Genomic DNA, 20,886 nt, shown 5'->3' on the forward strand with positions numbered 1-20,886 from the left:
AGGCGCCTGCCACCACGCCTGGCTAATTTTCGTATTTTTAGTAGAGAGAGGGTTTCACGTGTTAGCCAGGGTGGTCCTGATCTCCTGACCTGGTGATCTACCCGCCTCGGCCTCCCAAAGTGCTGGGATTAGAGGTGTGAGCCCCACACTCGGCCAGAATAAGGACTTTCTTCTTAGTAGAGGGATTAGCTTCTAGATGCACTGGTCAGTCCTCATATCAGCCAAATTCTTTCCCACCGCAGGGCTTTACACATGCTTGACCATCTATTTGTAGGCTTTTTTCCTCTTTCTTTGCCTAGGTCATCCTCCAGATCTCAGCTTAATTAAGGAAGGCCTCTTAGGCCTTCACTTTCCCCTACAAAGCATTTATTACAATTTATAATAAAATGTCTTTCATGTCTTTTTATTTTTATTTATTTTGAGACAGAGTCTCACTTCTGTCGCCCAGCCTGGAGTGCAGTGGCACGATCTCTGCTCACTGCAATCTCTGCCTCCTTTTAATTTTTATTTATTTATTTATTTTGAGACAGAGTCTCACTTCTGTCGCCCAGCCTGGAGTGCAGTGGCACGATCTCTGCTCACTGCAATCTCTGCCTCCCGGGCTGAAGCCATTCTCCTGCCTCAGCCTCCCGAGTAGCTGGGATTACAGGTGCACACCACCATGCCCGGCTAATTTTTGTATTTTTAGTAGAGATGGGGTTTCACCATGTTAGTCATGGTTGTCTTGAAATCCTGACCTCAGGCAATCCGCCCACTTCAGCCTCCCAAAGTATTGGGATTACAGGCGTGAGCCAACGTGCCTGGCTTATTTTATTTTTACTTTACTTTACTTTATTTTATTATTTTATTTTATTTTATTTTTGAGACAGAGTCTTACTCTGTTGCCCAGGCTGGAGTGCAGTGGTGCAATCTTGGCTCACTGCAACCTCCACCTCCCGGGTTCAAGTGATTCACCTGCCTCAGTCGCGTGAACAGCTGAGATTACAAATGTGCACCACCATGCCTGGCTAACTTTTGTATTTTTAGTAGAGACGGGGTTTTGCCATGTTGGCCAGGCTGGTTTCAAACTCCTGACCTCAAGTGATCTGCCCATCTCGGCCTCCTAAAATGCTGGGATTACAGGCGTGAACCACTGCAACTGGCCTCCTTCATGCCTTTGTAAAGTGATTTCTCCTTTACTAGGCTGTAAACCTCATGGTCAACAGACCATATTTATTTTATTCACAGCTATATAGCCTCCAACCTAGCTCAGTATGTAACATGTAGAGTGTCTTACTCATTTCCTGCAGAATAAATAAGCAAAAGAAATAATTAAGGTTAGAGTAACACAAAAAGACAGCAAGAGTTCCAGAGTAATGAGTACAATGTCTCTGTATATGAGAAGCATTTTAGATTCACTAAATGAGGCTGCAGTGGTAGCCTGAGGTAAGATGGGGAATCTTGAATGCCAGGCTACCAAGTTTAGCTTTTCTCTTAAGGGGGTAAGGAACTACTGGGGCTTTTTGAGGAGGAAGTTCATGACTGTAGCTGCATGGTGGCTCTGTGAAGAATGATTTGGAGAGGGAAGTGAGACATACAGCAGACTGTGTCACAAGCAAAGAGTATCACAAGTGTTGGACTGACATTAGATGGAGTGGATAATGGAACTGAAAAACAACTTCCCAGGGGCTTATGCCTGTAATCTCAGCACTTTGGGAGGCCAAGGTGGGTGGATCACCTGAGGTCAGGAGTTCAAGACCAGCCTGGCTAACATGGCAAAACCCCGTCTCTACTAAAAATACAAAAAAATTAGCCACGGCGGGTGCCTGTAATCTCAGCTACTTGGGAGGCTGAGGCAGGAGAATTGCTTGAACCCAGGAGACTGAGGTTGCAGTGAGCTGAGATCTGGCCACTGCACTCCAGCCTGGGTGACAGGGAGAGAATGTGTCTTTAAAAAAAGAGAAAAATAAAAACAACTTCCAACGAACTATGGTCTAGCCATTCAATTAAATACTACTTAGCAATAAAAAAGAGTAACCATTGATACACACAATATGGTTGACTCTCACATATACTATGGTAAGAGGCCACACTTAAAAGCCTGCATACTAAAGCATTCCATTTACATGACAATCTGAAAAAGGCAAAACTATAGGGATTAAAAAAATCAGTGGTTGTCGGGGGTGGGAAGGAGGAAAGGTGTGATTACAAAAGGACTCGAGGGAATTTTTTGGGGTGATGGAAATATTCTGTATTTTGGTTGTAGTAGTGGTTACACAACTTGACTTTTTTTTTTTTAAGACACAGGATCTTGCTATATTGTCCAGGCTACAGTGCAGTGGCTATTCACAGGCGTGATCACAGTATACTACAGCCTCGAATTTCTGGGCTCAAGTGATCCTCCTGCCTAAGCCTCCTGAGCGGATGGTACTACAGGCGCATGCCACCATACCCAGCAAGTTTTTGTCAACACTGTTTTTTTTTGAGATGGAGTCTTGCTGTCGCTGGAGCGACAGGCTGGAGTGCAGTGGCATGATCTCCGCTCACTGCAAGCTCCGCCTCCTGGGTTCCCGCCGTTCTCCTGCCCCTGCCTCCGCCACCCGAGAAGGTGGGACTACAGGCGTCCACCACTATCCTCCCGGCTAATTTTCTGCATTTTTAGTAGAGAAAGGGTTTCACCGGCTAATTTTCTGCATTTTTAGTAGAGAAAGCGTTTCACTGTGTTAGCCAGGATGGTCTGGATCGCCTGACCTCGTAATCCGCCCACCTCAGCCTCCCAAAGTGCTGGGATTACAAGCGCGAGCCACCGCGCCCGCCCTTTGGCAACAGTTATAGACAGTAAAACTAAAAAAGGTGACTGGCTCCGTGACGCCTGTCCTTTCATGAATAAAACAGACGTAGTCTCATGCAATACCTCAATAAACTTAAATTTTTAAAAATCAAGAGGCATGTGCTCCGTTAGAAAAAAAAAAATCCAGATTTCTAGCAGAGATACGAGGTCACAAAGTTTGCCAGGATAGGGAACCCAGGAGGAAGAGCAAATTTAGAATGGAAGATGAGTTTTGAACTAGAGGTGTAATTTCAAGTTCTCTTCAAGATATCCAGGCAAACCTTGAAAGAGAACTGAGAAGCCAGATTAGGAGTCATCAGAGTGAAGAAAGTCAGTGAAGCCAGCAGACTAGATCGGTATCACCAGGGAAGGTGTGACGATGAGGGAGGTGGTCATCCAAAGTCACAACTCCCAAGAATATCCACATGTATGAAAAAGGGAGGACTTTCAGGAAGGGAGGGATGAGCAGTATCACAGCTAACAAACACTAGGGCTGACACAGTTCAGTTCTGACCACGAGGAGCCTGAATGGAAGCAACACGAGAGATCCTCCAGTGGGGTGGAAGCAGGGCTGGAGGTACCAAGAGTGGGATAAGTGTGGCCGCCTGCCTTAAGCAACAGTAGGGTCAGGAAGGCAGAAGAGGACAAAGGGCGTATTTAGTGAAGCTCTCCTGTGGATAGGCAGATGGACCTGCTACATGCCTCAGCGGCCCTTCGACGGGCTAAGAGTCCGACTACATACCCTCGAAACGCTCCAAAGAGCCTAGGAAGCCCCACTTCCGGCTTCCTCCAGGGCTCAGGAAAAGCCCCTACCTGTTTGGAAGGCTGATCATGAAACCGCAAGGCCCGCTTCAAACCAGGGAGTACCCCTACTCGCCCCTTCCTCACCTCGGGCCCCCGCCCTCTTTCTCCCACCCTCATGGTGTCCCCACAACCCCCCGGCATCCCTCGGCCCCGCGCCCCTGCGGCAAAGCTACATCTCCCACCGACCCACTGCCCTGAGGCTGAACAGCTGGGGGTCCCTGGCCGGGGGCCCGGCTCTCTCACCATCGCGGGCGCTGGCTGGGCCGGAAAGCGGAAGTGCGGAAGTGGCCAGCCCCGCGATGCCTGCCCTTTCGCGAGAAGCGCAGCCGCTGTCTCCGCCCGGACTTCCGGACGGTACCATCTATGCTCTGAGCGGGATAGGGAGCCCTTGCGAACGCCTGGGCCTTCCGGAAGTTTTCCACCTAGGGCTGTCTCGGTATCTTTAAACTCTTGCACTAGAGTCACTACTTAAGCTCCTCCAGGAATGGGAGCAGCTCCCCTTTGTGCCTTCGGCCTTCTTGTTACCTTTGCCACAGCCTCCCCCCAGGTATGCAATGGTACAGCCCAGCTTCAGATTGGGCACCAAATTAGGACAAGCTGAAGCGGAGGAGCCCTTCGTTTCTTCCGGTTCTGTGCCCCCATCCTTTCTCTCGCCCCTCCTACCCGCAGCTCCTGGGGCTCAGCGGCGCTAACTGCAGCGCCGAGATCTCCGCCGCCAAGCCCCGCCTCCCGCCTCCCGCCCTGGGCTGTGCCCTGGGGCTCGCCTGAGGCCGACCACCCGCACCCCACCTCTAGCGGGCTTGCTCGAGGCCCACCTTCTCCCCACCCCCGGCAAACTTCAGTAGGCTCGCCCTCGCTGACTCCCCGCCCCCGCGTCAACTGCAAGGGCCCGCCCATAGCCAGTTCCGGGGCGGTTGCTCCCATCGACCGGAACTCCCCGCCCCCTCCCGCGGCCCTGGGGCCGTAGGAGGCCGCAGTGAGGAGGTAGAGGGGGCGGGGGTCGCGCTAGGTTGTCCCTAGAGAACGAGGACTCTGAAGGCGGGACATTTGGGCGACCCCCGGGCAGGGCCAGCCATTAAACAGTCCCATTTCTGTGCCAGACACTGAACTGGGCTCTTGACGGGCATCATCTCTTAATCCTCAGAACATCCCAGGGAGGTAGGTACTGTTGTTATCCCCATTTTTCAGATTCAGACTTTTAATGGGGAAACAGACCGAGATTTCTTTTGTTCCCATTTTACAGATGGAAAAACTGAGACTCAAAAAGGTTTAATAACATGTTCAGGGGCACATAAGTAGAGAATGGTAAAGCCTGGACTTGAACCCGGGTCTGTCTGGCTTACCAGCCCACGTTCTAAACCACTATTAGTGACTAGAGAAGGGAGAAAGGTGGAGTAGGATAAGAAAAGAGGCCAAGAGTCCCAGAGAACATGGTAAGAATGGGGTGCTTGGAACTCAAAGTCTTAGCAGAACCCAAGAGAAACAGAAGGGAAGGAAAGAGCATCAGAAAGGCAAGGCAATGCATAGTAATATAGCATGGTGATCAGGGGGTGCATACTCAATATAGCGGGGTTCAAATTGCATCTTGGAAGCATAGGCACATACCCACCCTTACAGAGTCTCAGTTTCTTTCGCTGTAAAAACGAGATCACAACGGTCCTTGTTCATGGTGCTGAGTGAGAAATTAAGTGAGATAAGCTGATAAAGTGTTTTGTGCCTAGCTTGGTACACAGTTAAGTGCCCTGTGAGTAGGAACTGTGCCATCGATTTTGTCAGTAAGGGACTGAAGCCTGGCTTGCTTGAGGCTGTCCCTGGAGGTAAGAAGGCCTTGGGCTTTTCTCAAACCACTTTGTCTGCCATCAATGGCCCTGTCCTCTCCAGCCCCACAGGATCCCCATATCCTGGGCCATGAGTGAGTTGAAAGACTGCCCCTTGCAGTTCCATGACTTCAAGTCTGTGGATCACCTGAAGGTCTGTCCCCGCTACACGGCAGTGCTGGCGCGCTCCGAGGATGATGGCATCGGCATCGAGGAGCTGGACACCCTGCAGCTGGAGCTTGAGACCCTGCTGTCTTCTGCCAGCCGGCGCCTGCGTGTGCTTGAGGCCGAAACCCAGGTGATACCCCAGAGAGGGGCCATCACCAGAGATGGACTGCAACAAGTTATGGGATGGGTCATTGAGTTAGCTCCATATGCTGAGACCTGGGATACAGGGGTTTGTGGGGAGAGGGAGAGAGACCCAAACTGGGTTTGCATGACACAAGAAATAACAAGAATATGCATGATCCCCTTAAATTGCAAGATTTCTAATTCAGTACACTTCTATTGGCATCCCCCCACCCATCCCCCATTATGTTCTGGGTTCTACACTAGTCATTAGAGAAAGGTAATTAGGACAGTTTTGGCTGTCAGGGAGCTTGCCAACTAGGAAAGGGAGAAAGTCAGGTGCATACCAGGTGATGTGATGTTGTGGTTAGGAGTCCTAGGGAACTGGAATGGGGAGACCTGGATTTGAATCCTGGCATAAGTACTTGCTAGCATTGCTGTTTCCTAGCTATATGACTTTGAGAAAGTTTTCTCATATCTCTGAGTATCAGTTTCCCTATCTGCAAAGTGGGGTGAATAATAGGACCTACCTTAGTGCTTTTGTGAGGATTAAAAGAGAATTTTTAGGCCGGGCGCGGTGGCTCAAGCCTGTAATCCCAGCACTTTGGGAGGCCGAGACGGGTGGATCACAAGGTCAGGAGATCAAGACCATCCTGGCTAACACGGTGAAACCCCGTCTCTACTAAAAAATACAAAAAACTAGCCGGGCGAGGTGGCGGGTGCCTGTAGTCCCAGCTACTCGGGAGGCTGAGGCAGGAAAATGGCTTAAACCCGGGAGGCGGAGCTTGCAGTGAGCTGAGATCTGGCCACTGCACTCCTGCCTGGGCGACAGAGCAAGACTCCGTCTCAAAAAATAAATAAATAAATAAATAAATAAATAAATAAATAAAAGAGAATTTTTGCAAAAACTCAACCCAATGCCAGACACTAAGTAAGCACTTCAGGTGTTATTTATTTACTACTCTGATTACTTTATTCACTGCATAAAGATGCCTTGAGCCTTGTGTGCCAGGCACTATGCTGTATCCTGCAAAATAGAGATGGTTAAGGTGGGCTTTCTGGTCTTCAGTAGCTTATGGTCTAGTTGAAGAGACAAGGTGCGATGGTCATTCCAGTGTGACCAAACAGCATGATTGGGTGCACGATGGAGGTGTGAAGTGCCAGAGACTTGTAGAGTAAGGTGGTGCCAACTGGACCTAAAAGGATGAATGGAATTAACTTGTCCCTGGGAATCCATGGAAGCTCCTTGAGGAAGGCTATGACTCAAGTTGTATTTTAGCATCTAAGAACCTGGGTAACTGATTCAGAGAAGGCATCTCAGTGGTGGTGACATTGAAGTGAAGGTTTGCTGGGAGGACTCTTCTGTTAAACAGTATGTGACTGGCATGGGTGATAAAGAAGTGAATCAAGAGTACAGATGAACAAGTGAATGAGATGATAAGTATATGAATAAAGTCCTAAGAGGCCAGGCACAGAAAATGAGCTGAATTTTGAAGGATGAGTAAGAGTTTACTAGGTAAAAAGAGGATAGGGAAAGACCCAGGAGACTCCTTAGATTCTAGATCCTAATTTATTCAGTAGAGGAAAGAGATATTCTGTGTTTTCCCTTCTCCCCCTCAGTGACAGTTTCTGTAAATTTCAGATCCTCACCGACTGGCAGGATAAGAAAGGTGACCGACGATTCCTGAAGCTGGGTCGAGACCATGAACTTGGAGCTCCCCCGAAACATGGAAAGCCCAAGAAGCAGAAACTGGAAGGGAAGGCAGGACATGGGCCAGGCCCTGGCCCAGGACGGCCCAAATCCAAAAACCTTCAGCCCAAGATCCAGGAATATGAATTCACTGATGACCCTATCGACGTGCCACGGATCCCCAAAAATGATGCCCCCAACAGGTTCTGGGCTAGAGAACATAGAAGGGGGCCTCGAGGTTCTGGTGGTGGAAGCACTGGTGGGGCAGGGGCACCCACTGAGGATCTGCTTCTCCCTGCAGGTTCTGGGCTTCAGTGGAGCCCTACTGTGCTGACATCACCAGCGAGGAGGTCCGCACACTTGAGGAGCTACTGAAGCCCCCAGAAGATGAGGCTGAGCATTACAAGGTAGAAACTCTGGGCCTTGATAGACATGATGCAGAACAAGAGAGTTCAGAGGTGGCTGAGAATTAAAGCTACTAAAGCCATGCGTCATCTTCCTTCCCCCACCCTGTTCAGCCTCCTATCTGCTCCATCAATGTATCCAGACACCCAGGTCCAAACTCAGCTTTCTGTGTGCGCTGCCTCCCCTCTACCCGAGCCAGATGTCAGCACGCCCTCAAGCTTAAGTGAAGTGTGCCCGTGTTCCTTTATCTCTGTCCCTTTGCTTTGGTCCAAGCCTTCATCAGCTTCTATACAAACAGCCCCTTAACTCTGTTCCTGCTTTGAGGCCTCTGGAGGAACCTTTCTTCTTTCTTTAAGATGGAAAGCTTGGGCCAGGTGCAGTGGCTCATGCCTGCAATCCTAGCACTTTGGGAGGCCGGGGCAGGCAGATGGCCTGAGCTCAGAAATTCGAGACCAGCCTGGGCAACATGGTGAAACCCCATCTCTACTAAAATACAAAAAATTAGCCAGGCATGGCGGTGTGCACCTGTAGTCCCAGCTACTTGGGAGGCTGAGTCAGGAGACTTTTCTTGGACCCGGGAGGTGGAAGTTGCAGTGAACTGAGATCACGCCACTGCACTCCAGCCTAGGCAACAGGGCAAGACTCCGTCTTTAAAAAAAATAAAAATAAAAAAGAAAGTCCGCTCACACCTGTGATCCCAATACTTTGGGAGGCTATGGCAGGCAGATCACCTGAGGTCAAGAATTCAAGACCAGCCTGACCAACATGGTGAAACGCTGTGTCTACTAAAAATACAAAAATTAGCTGGCCATGGTAGCGTGCACCTATAATCCCAGCTACTTGAGAGACTGAACCAGGAAAACCACCTGAATCGGGGAGTCATAGGTTGCAATGAACCAAGATCATGCCACTGTATTCTAGCCTGGGTGACAGAACGAGATTCCATCTCATAAAAAAAAAAAAAAATAGGCCAGGTGCGGTGGCTCAAGCCTGTAATCCCAGCACTTTGGGAGGCCGAGACGGGCAGATCACGAGGTCAGGAGATCGAGACCATCCTGGCTAACACGGTGAAACCCCATCTCTACTAAAAATACAAAAAAAAAAAAAACTAGCCGGGCGAGGTGGTGGGCGCCTGTAGTCCCAGCAACTTGGGAGGCTGAGGCAGGAGAATGGCGTAAACTCGGGAGGCGGAGCTTGCAGTGAGCTGAGATCCAGCCACTGCACTCCAGCCTGGGCGACAGAGCAAGACTCTGTCTCAAAAAAAAAGAAGAAGATATAAAACTGTATGTTTTAATGATGAAAATAAATAAAACATGCTCCATGAAAGAATATTTAGAAAATACAGAAAAATGTTGAGGGAGAACACTCCCATAGGTCAGCTGTCATCAGATACGCTCATGACATGGCACTGCATCTAGGCCTCTCTTCATCCCGTTATCTACAAGATCAAGTCCACGCATCCCAGTCCTTGATGGCACAGCTCCAGTGCCCCTCTCCATTTTCCTCGGCCATACCCTTCTTCATTGCTGTATTGACCAGTCCCACCAAGTACCTTGCCGTCATTCCAGGACACCACAGCCTCCTTGCTGGTCTCTGGGCCCCTCTGGCAAGCTCTTCTCTCCCTCTTCTCTCCTTGATAGACTTGACTCACCCTCTAATGCCCTGATCTCATGTTACCTCCACCAAAGCACCCTTTCAGATTCCCCAGCAGAAAGTTAGTCTCTCCTTTGTGCTGCCACAACACTCTGATCTACCTCTTTCACTTCACTTACCTGACTTTTAAAAAATTTATTTGAAAAACAGTTCATACAGACAGCAGTTAATTCAAGCAATATAAAAGGTAATTCCCTGTAACCCGTGACCTGAAGGCTCCTAATTCTCTTGAGAGGCAATTGATGTGACCTGAGACGATCCGTGTATGTAGAGTATTCTGCACCTTCTATCTTGGGAATTGTTTCAGATTGGCTTCTGTGTGTGTGTCTTAGTCCTTTTTGGACCTGTCTCCCTTACTAGAATGTGAAGTAGAGGTTTTATCTTCTTTATACTTTCTTACCTATATCTGCCACTGGGCCTGGCCTTGGACTAGGGACTTCAGAGAGAGATAAGACAGATAAGTGAATGAATGAATGAATGAAGCATGGCTGGCCAGTGCTTACCCACTCAGGGTTGGGTGCCATCTTTTCCACAGATCCCACCCCTGGGGAAGCACTACTCCCAGCGTTGGGCCCAGGAGGACCTGCTAGAGGAGCAGAAGGATGGGGCCCGGGCAGCAGCCGTGGCTGACAAGAAGAAAGGCCTCATGGGGCCACTGACTGAACTGGACACTAAAGGTAGGCCTCTCACCTCCCTGCCAACCCCAGGTCAGGACTTGAGTTCCAGAACTTCACCCCACCTGCTCTCCTTTCCTGTGCCCACTTAGATGTGGATGCCCTGCTGAAGAAGTCTGAGGCCCAACATGAACAGCCGGAAGATGGATGCCCCTTTGGTGCCCTGACGCAGCGCCTCCTGCAGGCCCTGGTGGAGGTGAGCACCCTAACCCAAAACAGGAACCACATTTACTTTGTGTTTTAATGTGTTATATTTATTTGTTATTGGAATATATCATACATTTTATTAGGTTGGTACAAAAATAATTAGGTTGCTGCAAAAGTAAAAACCTGGACTAATATATAGCAAAAGATTGGGAATAATACCTAACTTTTGCGCCAACCTAATAGAAAAGTGCACAGATCATAAATGTACAGTTTTCACAAATGAGCTTGTATTAGCAGCCTGGAGATTACAAAATGAAACATTACTAATCCTAGAAGCCCCTCTCGTGCCCCTGTATTTCTCCGACTTCCCCCAAAGATAGCCTCTACTCCACAATTAACTTTTGCTAAGCATCTGTTGGAGGGGCTTTATACACATCCTCCCACTAGAGGCTAGGACAGTGGTTAACCCTGGGTTACAGATAAGAAGATTAGCGGCTCAGGAAAGGGAACTGTTCACTTGAGGTCTCACACAGCAGGATTCAAACCCCTACTTCGGGGTCCCTGTCTTTATACCTGCTGGTTGACCTTAGACACACCCTCATACTCTTTCACCTCATTGAGACTCAGTTTTCTTTTCTGGCTCAAACACAATAGTTTCTCTCATGTAACAGTCTGGGTATGTGTTCCAGGTTATCTAAGGTAGGGGAAGGGGCAGGTCTCTACCTCATATCATCAGACAGGAACCCCAGCTGACGGTGGCCTTGCAGTTTGCACAAGGTCACTGTGGGCATAATTGTCACTCCAGTCCCACAGAATAAGAGCAAGGAGGAGTGTGTGAAGGAAACTTTTTGGGCCATGCCTAGCTGTGGCTCTTATTTCCCCTGGAGAGAATCTGTCACATGACCATACCTGCCTGCAAGGGAGCCTGGGAAATGTAGTGCAGCTGGGCAGGCATTGCCTAGCTGCCATGGAGGAAAGGAGAGTGGCGTTCGGACAGCTAGCACCTCTGCCACAGCAGGCCTAGCACAGTGCCTGGTGCGTTGCAGGCACTTCACAAACCTTAGCTGTTCATTACCATCATTGAGTGTTAATCATTTCTCTTCTGTGTTCCTTTTTCTTCATATCAGTACAAAAATGGATTTCTAGAATGATCAAAGCAATTTGGGATCAGTATGGGAAGGCTTCCCAGAGTAGGTGGGATAGGAAAGATAAAAGGATATTTCTGGTGTTTGAAGACTGTCAGTGTAGGTCAGAAAGGAACAGGAAAGTAGAACAGCTCTTTTTCCTTCCACCCATTTCTGTGGTCTTCTAGGAAAATATTATTTCCCCTATGGAGGATTCTCCTATTCCTGACATGTCTGGGAAAGAATCAGGGGCTGACGGGGCAAGCACCTCCCCTCGCAATCAGAATAAGCCCTTCAGGTGAGTGGTGTCCTATCCACAACCCACAGTCTGGCACCCACTTCTGTTGGCTTCTCTCCATCTCAACCTGGGGAGTTCCTCATCAGTAAGAGGCTGGGGACAGTTAGGTGAAGCCCAATAGCAGTCTCAAGTGTGAGTGCTGGCCCAGTGTGTCTGCATGCACAGACTGAGTGCAGGGTTGTTCAGCACAGAACTGTTCATACCATAAATAAACCAAATGTCCCGCTGAAGGGGAGTGGTTGGCTAAATTGGCATAACTCCATATGATGAAATAACTTGCAACTATTAATCATATAGCTGCAAGTATAGAGAAATATAGGTAAATGACGTGAAAAGATGTAAATTATAGAGTGCCAAGTGGGGAAAATGTTAGTTGTAGCCCAGTACAGATACATATTTTTATAATCTTATTTTTACTTAAAATGTATTTCATTTTTTCTTTTTCTTTTTTTTTTTGAGACAGAGTCTCACTCTTGTCATTTAGGTTGGAGTGCAATGGCGCAATCTTGGCTCACTGCAACCTCCACCTCCCAGATTCAAGCGATTCTCCTGCCTCAGCCTCCAAGTAGCTGGGATTACAGGCGCCTGCCACCATGCCAGGCTAATTTTTGTATTTTTAGTAGAGACGGGGTTTCACCATGTTGGCCAAACTGGTCTTGAACTCCTGACCTCAGGTGATCCTCCCACCTTGGCCTTCCAAAGTGCTGGGATTACAGGCATGAGCCACCATGTCTGGCCTACTTAAAATATATTTTAAAATGTATTTAAATACGTGCACATAGGGGAAAAACCTGGACTAATATGTAGTAAAAGATTGGGAATAATATATAACAAAATCTGGAATATAATAACATATAACAAAATAATAGTGATTCTCTCTGGGTTGTTGGCATTATAGGTTTTTCCATATTTTTTGGATAGTGGATACATATGTTGCTTGTGTTTAAAAACCAGACCAGATGTGTCTGTCCTTCCCTTTGTATCTGGATAGACACAGAGGGGGTGCCCAAAGGGAAAGGCAGGTTTTCACTGAGCTTGGGAAGCCCTGGGAACCTCCAAGATGGGCCCTCCTCCAAGCTGGCTCTTGAGTCTGACAAAGGCCTGCCTCTCCCTGCAGTGTGCCGCATACTAAGTCCCTGGAGAGCCGCATCAAGGAGGAGCTAATTGCCCAGGGCCTTTTGGAGTCTGAGGACCGCCCGGCAGAGGACTCCGAGGATGAGGTCCTTGCTGAGCTGCGCAAACGGCAGGCGGAGCTGAAGGCACTTAGTGCCCACAACCGCACCAAGAAGCACGACCTGCTGAGGTGAGTGTGAGCAGGATGCACAGTCCCGCGGGTGGCCTTGGAGGCTGTGGCCACAGCTGGTCACCTTCCAGGGGTTTTACAACAGGCTTTCCAAGCCTGGCTGGCCTCTAAATCGCCTGGAGAGCCTCGAAACAGCAGTGGCCAGTCCACCGGGTATGTGTCAAACAAATTCTAATTCCACAGAGTGGGGCTCAGGCACCTGTGACTGATTGATCGATTGATTTGATTTGATTTGGTTTGTTTTTTTAATTGTGGTAAAGGCATAATGTAAAATGTATCCCCATGGGAGGCTGAGGCAGGAGAAACGCTTGAACCTGGGAGGCAGAGGTTGCAGTGAGCCAAGACTGAACCATTGCACTCCAGCCTGGGCAACAAGAGTGAAACTGCGTCTCAGAAAAAAAGAAAAGAAAAAAAATTTACCCTTCTTAACCATTTCTAAGTGTGCAGTTTAGTAGTGTTACCCATGTGCACATTGTTGTGTGATTTATTTTTTGTCTTTTCATGCTGATTTTCTTTTTATCCCCAAAGTTTTTTTATTAAAAATTTCATACACACAGAAAATCTGAAAGAATCATACAATAAACATCAGTATATTCTCCACCTAGACTAATTAACTGTTAACATTTTGTTGGAGATCTGTGATTTTTATTTGCTTATCACAAGAAATTGACCAGTGTTTTAGGACATGTTCTTTTGGGAATCCATCACAGTGCCTACTATTCATTTGATGTCAATTCCCATCCATCTTGTTCTGCATTGATCACAAGGGTATAGGTGACATCTGGAGGAAGACTGTGGAATAGCTACCCTTTAGTTAAAGAGATAGGGAAGCAACCCAAACAAGTCTCTGCTTCTCACAGGCAAGTGCTATGTCTTAACTTCATAGAGCTCTGACCGGACAGGGCACACACATCCATTTGGCCTTTTTTTTTGTTGTTGAGACAATGTCTCACTCTCTTGCCCAGGCAGTGGGTGCAGTGGCATGATCTCGGCTCACTGCAACCTCCGCCTCCCAGGTTCAGGCAGTTCTCCTGCCTCAGCCTCCTGAGTAGCTGGGATTACAGGCACGTGCCACCACCATGCCCAGCTAATCATTTGGCCATTCTTATTGTCTCTTAAGACATTGTGCTAGGGACCAGCAAGAGAGGCACAGCAAGAGACTTGCAGATTACTAGCAGATGATCAGTAAAGACGGGTGCCATTAAAAGGAGAGGTAGTTGCTGACAAGCTGCCAGGGTATTTAAGGATAATGGTAACTAATGTATGCTGAGTGCCTACTGTGTGTCAGGGGCTTTATGTACACTCTCTCAAGTGTCTTGACAACAACCCAGGAGGGAGGTGCTGTTTTCCTTGTTTACCAGATGAGGAAATAAAGGCCCAGTGAAGCGAAGTGCTCTGCTGAAGGTCACACACTCAATAAACAGCCAAGCTGAGACTTGAGCCCATGGCTGAATCAAAGCCTCTTTCTGTAATATTTCATGTTTTCTCTGAAAGGTGAGAAGAAGAAAACACAGATGGAAGGGGCACTGAGGGAAGCAGAGGGAGAGAGGAAGAGAGAGAAAAGCAGGCATGTGCAGTTACAGAAGTAATGGGCCTTAGCTGGGCCTGGTGGCTCATGCCTATAATCCTAGCACTTTGGGAAGCTGAGGTGGGAGGCTTGTTTGAGCTCAGGAGTTCGAGACTAGCCTGGGCAATGTAGTGAGACCCCCATCTCTACTAAAAATTTAAAATCAGCCAGGCATGGTGGCACATGCCTATAGTGCTACTCAGGAGGCTGACGAGGGAGGATCACTTGATCCTGGGAGGTGGAGGCTGCAGTGAGCTTGATCAGGCCACTGTACTCCAGCCGGGGTGACAGAGTGAGACCTGTCTCAAAAAAAAAAAAAAAAAAGAAGTAATGGGCAATGAAGAAATGGCTTGCAGCTCTCAGGAAACCGGAGCACAGCCCTTACCCTGCTGCAGAGCAGTTGCAAGGCCTTAAGCACCCCCTGACCCGAGCAGCAGCTTCCTCTTCTGGAAAACGGGCAGGCTGGACTCAATCACTAAGTGACTTTCCAGCTCCACCATCAATGAAATGTATAAATCAGATCCTATTCAGAGAGATTGATTTGGTGTTTCACCCACTTCCTGTCAGCCTCAGGCTGCCTAGACCTTAGGGGGCTCTGGAATGTAGATGCTGAAGTAAGCAGGCCTTCTGCTGGCAGTGGAACACCTGTTAAAGAACAGTATTTAAAAATAAGAGTTTAGCCCCAGCCTGCTCCAGATCTCCCACTTACTCACTGTGGGATCCTGGGATCATCTTTGAGCCTCATTTTCCTCACGGGTAACATAGGAATAATAGTACATACTTTGCAGAGTTTTTAGGAGGATTAACTGAAAGAGAGAGTGGGTGTGCGTGTGTGTGTGTGTGTGTGTGTGTGTGTGTGTGTATTTTTTTTTTAAGAGACAGGGTCTTGCTCTGTTGAGGAGGCTGGTCTCAAACTCCTGGCCTCAAGCGATCTTCCTGCCTCCACCTCCCAAAGCTCTGGGATTACAGGCCCGAGCTACTTCACCCACTGTATATATTTTTAAGACTTTTTTTTTTTTAAAGACACAGTCATGCTGTGTTGCCCAGACTGGAGTGCAGTGGCATGATCATAGTTCACTGTAACCTTGAACTCCTGGCCTCAAGCAATCCTCAGCCCCCTTGGAGTTGGGACTACAGGTGTGTACCACCACACCCAGCTAATTTTTAAATTTTTTTTGTAAAGACATTTCACTATGTTCCTCAGACTGGTCTCGAACTCCTGGGCTCAAGTGATCCTCCTGCCTTGGGCTCCCAAAGTGCTGGGACTGCAGATGTGAACCACGATGTGCAGCCAAGACTTTATTCTTTTAGAGCAGTTTTAAGTTCACAATAAAATTGAGAGAAAGGTACAGAGAATTCCCGTATACCCCCTGTCCCCACATGTGCACAGCCTCCCCCATGATCAACATGAGTTAATATTTTTTTCAGGAGCTTAAAATAGTGCCATATAAGTACAGGTCAGTAACTGCTTTTTGGTCACAACTGTATGACACAATCCACAAGCATGCCAGCCTGGGCTGGTGGGTAGGCTCAGTCTTGAAGGTGGGGGGGGGCGCTCTCTGGAGGTGGGCTGACCGTGGTACCTGGCTGGCTGGTCCCCACAGGCTGGCAAAGGAGGAGGTGAGCCGGCAGGAGCTGAGGCAGCGGGTGCGCATGGCTGACAACGAGGTCATGGACGCCTTTCGCAAGATCATGGCTGCCCGGCAGAAGAAGCGGACTCCCACCAAGAAAGAAAAGGACCAGGCCTGGAAGACTCTGAAGGAGCGCGAGAGCATCCTGAAGCTGCTGGATGGGTAGCCTTCACCCCTGCCTCAGGCTGATTATCTGGCCTCGGGGAGGGGAAGGGAGGCCCACTTCCTTCTTTGGGCACAGGAAGCATTGGCCTGTGGCTGTCCCTCAAATGGTGACAGTCTCTAGAGGACCGTGGCCCTTCCCCTGAGGTCTTTTGGCCTAGCTCTGTACAGCCAGGACACAGGAAGCCCTGCTGGGCTGGCCTGAGGCCTAGTCTCTGCTTGGTCCCTAAGATGGGGTTGGAGGGGACTTCGTTTCCTGGTCTTCCTCTTCCCCATTTACCATCCCCCACTCCCTAACCCCCTACCCCTGTTTCCCCTTCAAGGACTTCTCCCTTGTGGTTTTGTAAAGTGCAAACTTAAGAATAAAGTGACTGCTGTGGTTTTTCAAAAAAAGCATCCAGTCTTTGAATGTCTGTAACGGTGGGGTAAAGGAACCAGTGTGGGTGGTAAGGTTTGTAGGGGGTATGCTTGGTGGCTCTCAGCCCGTGGCCACTAACCCATGGCATTCAGTCAGGGAGAACTGAGTACCTCTTTCTGAGTACCTCTTTCTGAGGATATTTGTGGCTGCAGGTAAGAATGCCCTCCAGCTCAAAGTGGATTCATAATAAGGAAATGTGTTGGTTGCAGGCTTGGCAGTCCTGGGACAGGGTGGCCTTCATGGTTAGCCAATCTAGCAATTCTTCAGGGTCATCAAGGGTCCAGGTTCCTTAGGGGTTGCTACACTGCCCTCCACAGTGTCAACCTCTGCCTAAGGTGAGTCCTCTGGCTGTAGTGTGGCAGTGGAGCAGTTGAGGCCAGATGCTTCCTCATTTACATCCAGCACAGCAGAGCGGGAGCCAGTGGGCTTCCACGGCCCACCTACAGGAGCAAGAAGCCTTTTCCCAGATACCTTCATGTTTCAGTGGCCCAAACTCAGTCTCACATGCCCATTCCTCAGCCACTGTGGCAAGGGAGACTGTAATGGGTTTATGCCAGTCAGAGTGGAGTTTGCTACTCCATCAAGGTGGTGGAGAGAGAGTAAAACCCAACAAGATCTGAGTAGGAAGCGGGGAAGTGAATGCTGGATAGGCCACCACCAACAACCCTTCCACACCTGGGGCAGGAAGGTTGGCCTGAGGGACACAGATGAATTAATATGCTTTGGTACCTGCTTCAAGTTGTTCCAAGACTGGTCTCAGAGAATCAGCGAATAATTTGCAATTTACTGTGGGAAGGTTAAGGTCCATGCCGGGGAGAAGGGAGGGTAAGGTTCCCTAAGGAAGTGACCTATGAACTGAGCCATAAAGAAGGAGGGCGAACATGGCCGACATTCTCGTACACCCAGCACCTCTCTGTTGGAGAAATGTCCCTTCCCCATCACACATGGCTCTTATCTGACTGCCAAACTAGGGTGGACACATGACCCCAGCTTGGCCAGTGAAGGGGTGGCCTGCCCCTCCACACCTGTGGGTGTTTCTGGTTAGGTGGAACAAGAGACTTGAGAAAAGAAATGAGACACAGAGACAAAGTATAGAGAAAGAAAAAGTGGGCCCAGGGGACCGGCGCTCAGCATACAGAAGACCCACGGTCTCTGAGTTCCCTTTGTATTTATTGATAATGATCTTTACCATCTTAGAAAAAAGGGAAGTAGCAGGATAATAGGATCATCATAGGGAGAAGGTCAGCAGTAAGACATGAATAACGATCTCTGTGACATAAGTTTAAGGAAAAGTGCTGTGCCTTGATATGCATGTGCAAACATCTTCATAAACCCTTTTAGTGCATAGAGAGCAGCATTGCACTAGCAAGTCCCACCTTTCGCCCAAAGGCGGTTTTCTCCTTTCTCAGTAAACACAACATACAATCGGGTTTTACACTGAGATGTTCCATTGCCCAGGGACGGGCAGGAGACAGATGCTTTTCTTTATCTCAACTGCCAAGAGGCTTCTTTCCTCTTACACTAGTCCTCCTCAGCACAGACCCTTCACGGGTGTCAGGCTGGGGGGCGATCAGGTCTTTCTCTTCCCACGATGTCATATTTCAGACTATCACATGGGGAGAAACCTTGGACAATACCTAGCTTTCCTAGGCAGAGGTCCCTGCGACCTTTGGCAGTGTATGTGTCCCTGGGTACTTGAGATTAAGAGAATGGTGATGACTTTTAACCAGCAAGCTGCCTTCAGGCACTTGTTTAACAAAGCACACCGTGCACAGCCCAAAATCCTTTACACCTTGAGTCACCACAGCACATGTCTCTTGCAAGGACAAGGTTGGGGGTAGGGTCACAGATTAACAACATCTCAAATACAGAACAAAATGGAGTCTCTTATGTCTACTTCTTTCTATATAGACACAGTAAAAGGCTGATCTCTTTCTTTTCCCCACAGCCAGTCAAGTGCCAATCCCTCTGGCCACAATGATTAGTCCCAGAAGCAGGCATGTGACCCAAGCTAAGTCACTCGAGGCCCTCCATAATATTGCTCTGTGGACGCTGAGAGGAGAGTTTCACTACTTTTTGGACCATAAGCCACAGATGATAAGCTCAGGCTACCCCAGTGACCTGCTCTCCTCCCATGGGGAAAAACCTGCTTGAGAATAAAACCAGCTCGGAAAAGCAGAGCCAGGAGAAGGAGAAGCGCTGCATCCAGCTATTCCTGAAGCCACCGGATCCTCCCTTAGACTTCTCACATATATCAGCCCACAAAGGCTTTTTTCTGGCTTAAACTAGTTTGCTTTAGAGTTTTGTGATTTGTAACTAAAAAAGGCCTAACTATTACAAGTGAATTTTGGCAAAAAGAAAGATGAAGTAGCATCCTGAGAGAGAGGACAGCATGAGGCCCTGCCTCCCACTAGGTGCTGGGCCAGGCTGCTGCAATTTCTCAGTGACTCATTGTCCCCAGGTTGCTCACAGCCTTCTCAGAGAGAAAAGACACCCACACATGCAATGATGAGAAACCAACTATAATCATAATGATAATGCAATTAAGTGCTCAGTAAATGTTAGTATGTACCAGGCACTGTTTTGAACTCATTCAACTACCTAATATTATGGGGTAGGTAACAGCTACCCCATAATAACATCCCATTCACAGATGAGGAAACTGAGCCTTAGGAGGTTACACACCTTGCTTTGTCAAGCAATTGAGTGGTTGAGCCAACATTCAAACTCAGGCCATTTGGCTTGCAGAGAGAGCTTCTTCATTACACCTCACTGGGGCCCCACTCCCATTACAGTGTATGTGAATGGTACTTCCTATACTTGGGCAGTGCCCAACCTATGCAGCCATACATGGCAGCTCTGCTCGAAGACCCCCTCCTCTTAACCACTCAATTCCATGTTCACTGGGCCACAGCATAAGTATGGTGGGCGTTGTTGGTAGAGAGTTCCAAGAACAGAGACGGTTTTGTGGAGGAGGTGGGATGAGAGCTGACGTCCTAAAATTGGATAGAATTGTGAAAGAAGGAAGACAGATATAAATAGAAGGAAGAACCCTAGAAGACCGACTGGGCCTGGTTCACCAGAGAAGAAACTTAACTTTCAAGGATCAGTCATGAGCACTCTAGCTGTCCTCTGCTGCGTACCTACTATCTGCCTGGCACTGTGCCAGGCCCTTCACCCACCCCTCCCATCTGATGCTTACCACGCACCTCCAAGGAGAGTAATATTCCAGGCTGCAGATGACACAGAAGCTCAAAGAGATGCTGTGCCTTACTGAGGCCATGCAGCCTTGATGTAGGAATAGTTGCTGCCCCCAGGTAGCACCATCATTGGCAAAGTTCTTACAATCATATCAGTGTCTGCTGAAGCCAAAAGATGCCTCCTTTATGAGTGTGGAGGAAGCTGGGTTGTCATGACGAGGGCAGATTAGTTCCAGTACCTCAAATCTCCAAATTTAACTCAAAACAATTCTGATTCCTTATCACCAGTTTGGAGGCAAAGCCTTTTGTGTCTTGGCCCTAGAAAGCATCTGTCTTGCACAACATGACCTCCCCAGAGTCCCAAATGCCTTACAGCTGACTTTCAGCAACACCAGGGTGAGTGAGAATGGAGAGCTCTGACCCACAGTGGGTCCCCAGCCCCTGTCTGCTCCTGAGTACTCTAGGCACTGAGTGCTCTGGGTCCCAATTGGCCCCTGCTGAAAAGAAAGTGATGACAGGAACTTTGTGGAAATGTGGTCGGGGAATAAATTTCTTTCTTGGCCTCTAGCTCAGGACTCAAGGGAAAGAACCAAGCCCAGTGGACTGTAACTCACTCGCTTAGCTATCAATAAACTCCCCATTTCTTCACTTACCTAATTACTCCATTCACTTATTCACTCATCCACACACCTCCACTTCCTCATTATACTTTTGTTCCCTCATTCAGTGACCCTGTCACCGTGGCTGAGAGCTATGGAGGTGACTAAGGCTCCAGAGATGGGGACACAGCTAGACAGACAATCAAAACACTAGGCCACAAGAGCAATAAGAAGACTGTGTAGGCTGGGCACAGTGGCTCACACCTGTAATCCCAGCACTTTGGGAGGTCAAGGTGG

General features: G+C 48.5%; 2 protein-coding genes across 3 annotated transcripts in view; one reads left to right on the forward strand and one right to left on the reverse strand.

The window, feature by feature from the left end:
• Positions 1-4,441, reverse strand: part of ARPC4 (actin related protein 2/3 complex subunit 4) — a 16,485-nt gene extending 12,044 nt beyond the window's left edge. Inside the window, exon 1 of one of the 2 annotated variants that reach the window (XM_023218516.2) lies at positions 3,857-4,441. In XM_023218516.2, coding sequence (XP_023074284.1) covers positions 3,857-3,859 — 3 coding nt within the window. In that variant the 5' untranslated portion in view covers positions 3,860-4,441. The remainder of the gene's footprint in view (positions 1-3,856) is intronic. The other variant, XM_023218514.2, reaches the window with a different exon arrangement.
• Positions 3,970-16,768, forward strand: TADA3 (transcriptional adaptor 3). Its single transcript, XM_023218504.1, has 9 exons — positions 3,970-4,771; positions 5,495-5,728; positions 7,361-7,611; positions 7,710-7,815; positions 10,002-10,143; positions 10,233-10,336; positions 11,600-11,709; positions 12,827-13,012; positions 16,184-16,768. Exons 2-9 carry the CDS (start codon positions 5,522-5,524, stop codon positions 16,374-16,376), a joined length of 1,299 nt encoding a protein of 432 aa, XP_023074272.1. The 5' UTR covers positions 3,970-4,771; positions 5,495-5,521; the 3' UTR covers positions 16,377-16,768.
• The last annotated feature ends 4,118 nt before the right edge of the window (positions 16,769-20,886 follow it).

This window comes from Piliocolobus tephrosceles, chromosome 2 (genome assembly GCF_002776525.5).
Source record: "Piliocolobus tephrosceles isolate RC106 chromosome 2, ASM277652v3, whole genome shotgun sequence".
Classification (NCBI taxonomy): Eukaryota; Metazoa; Chordata; class Mammalia; order Primates; family Cercopithecidae; genus Piliocolobus; species Piliocolobus tephrosceles.

Excerpts from the sequence above, each read along its gene's own strand:
- TADA3 (XM_023218504.1), top strand. The coding sequence starts at position 5,522 with ATGAGTGAGTTGAAAGACTGCCCCTTGCAGTTCCATGACTTCAAGTCT. Across the intron at positions 7,612-7,709 it reads AAAAATGATGCCCCCAACAG|GTTCTGGGCTTCAGTGGAGC; the intron begins GTTCTGGGCTAG and ends TTCTCCCTGCAG. Across the intron at positions 10,144-10,232 it reads GACTGAACTGGACACTAAAG|ATGTGGATGCCCTGCTGAAG; the intron begins GTAGGCCTCTCA and ends GTGCCCACTTAG.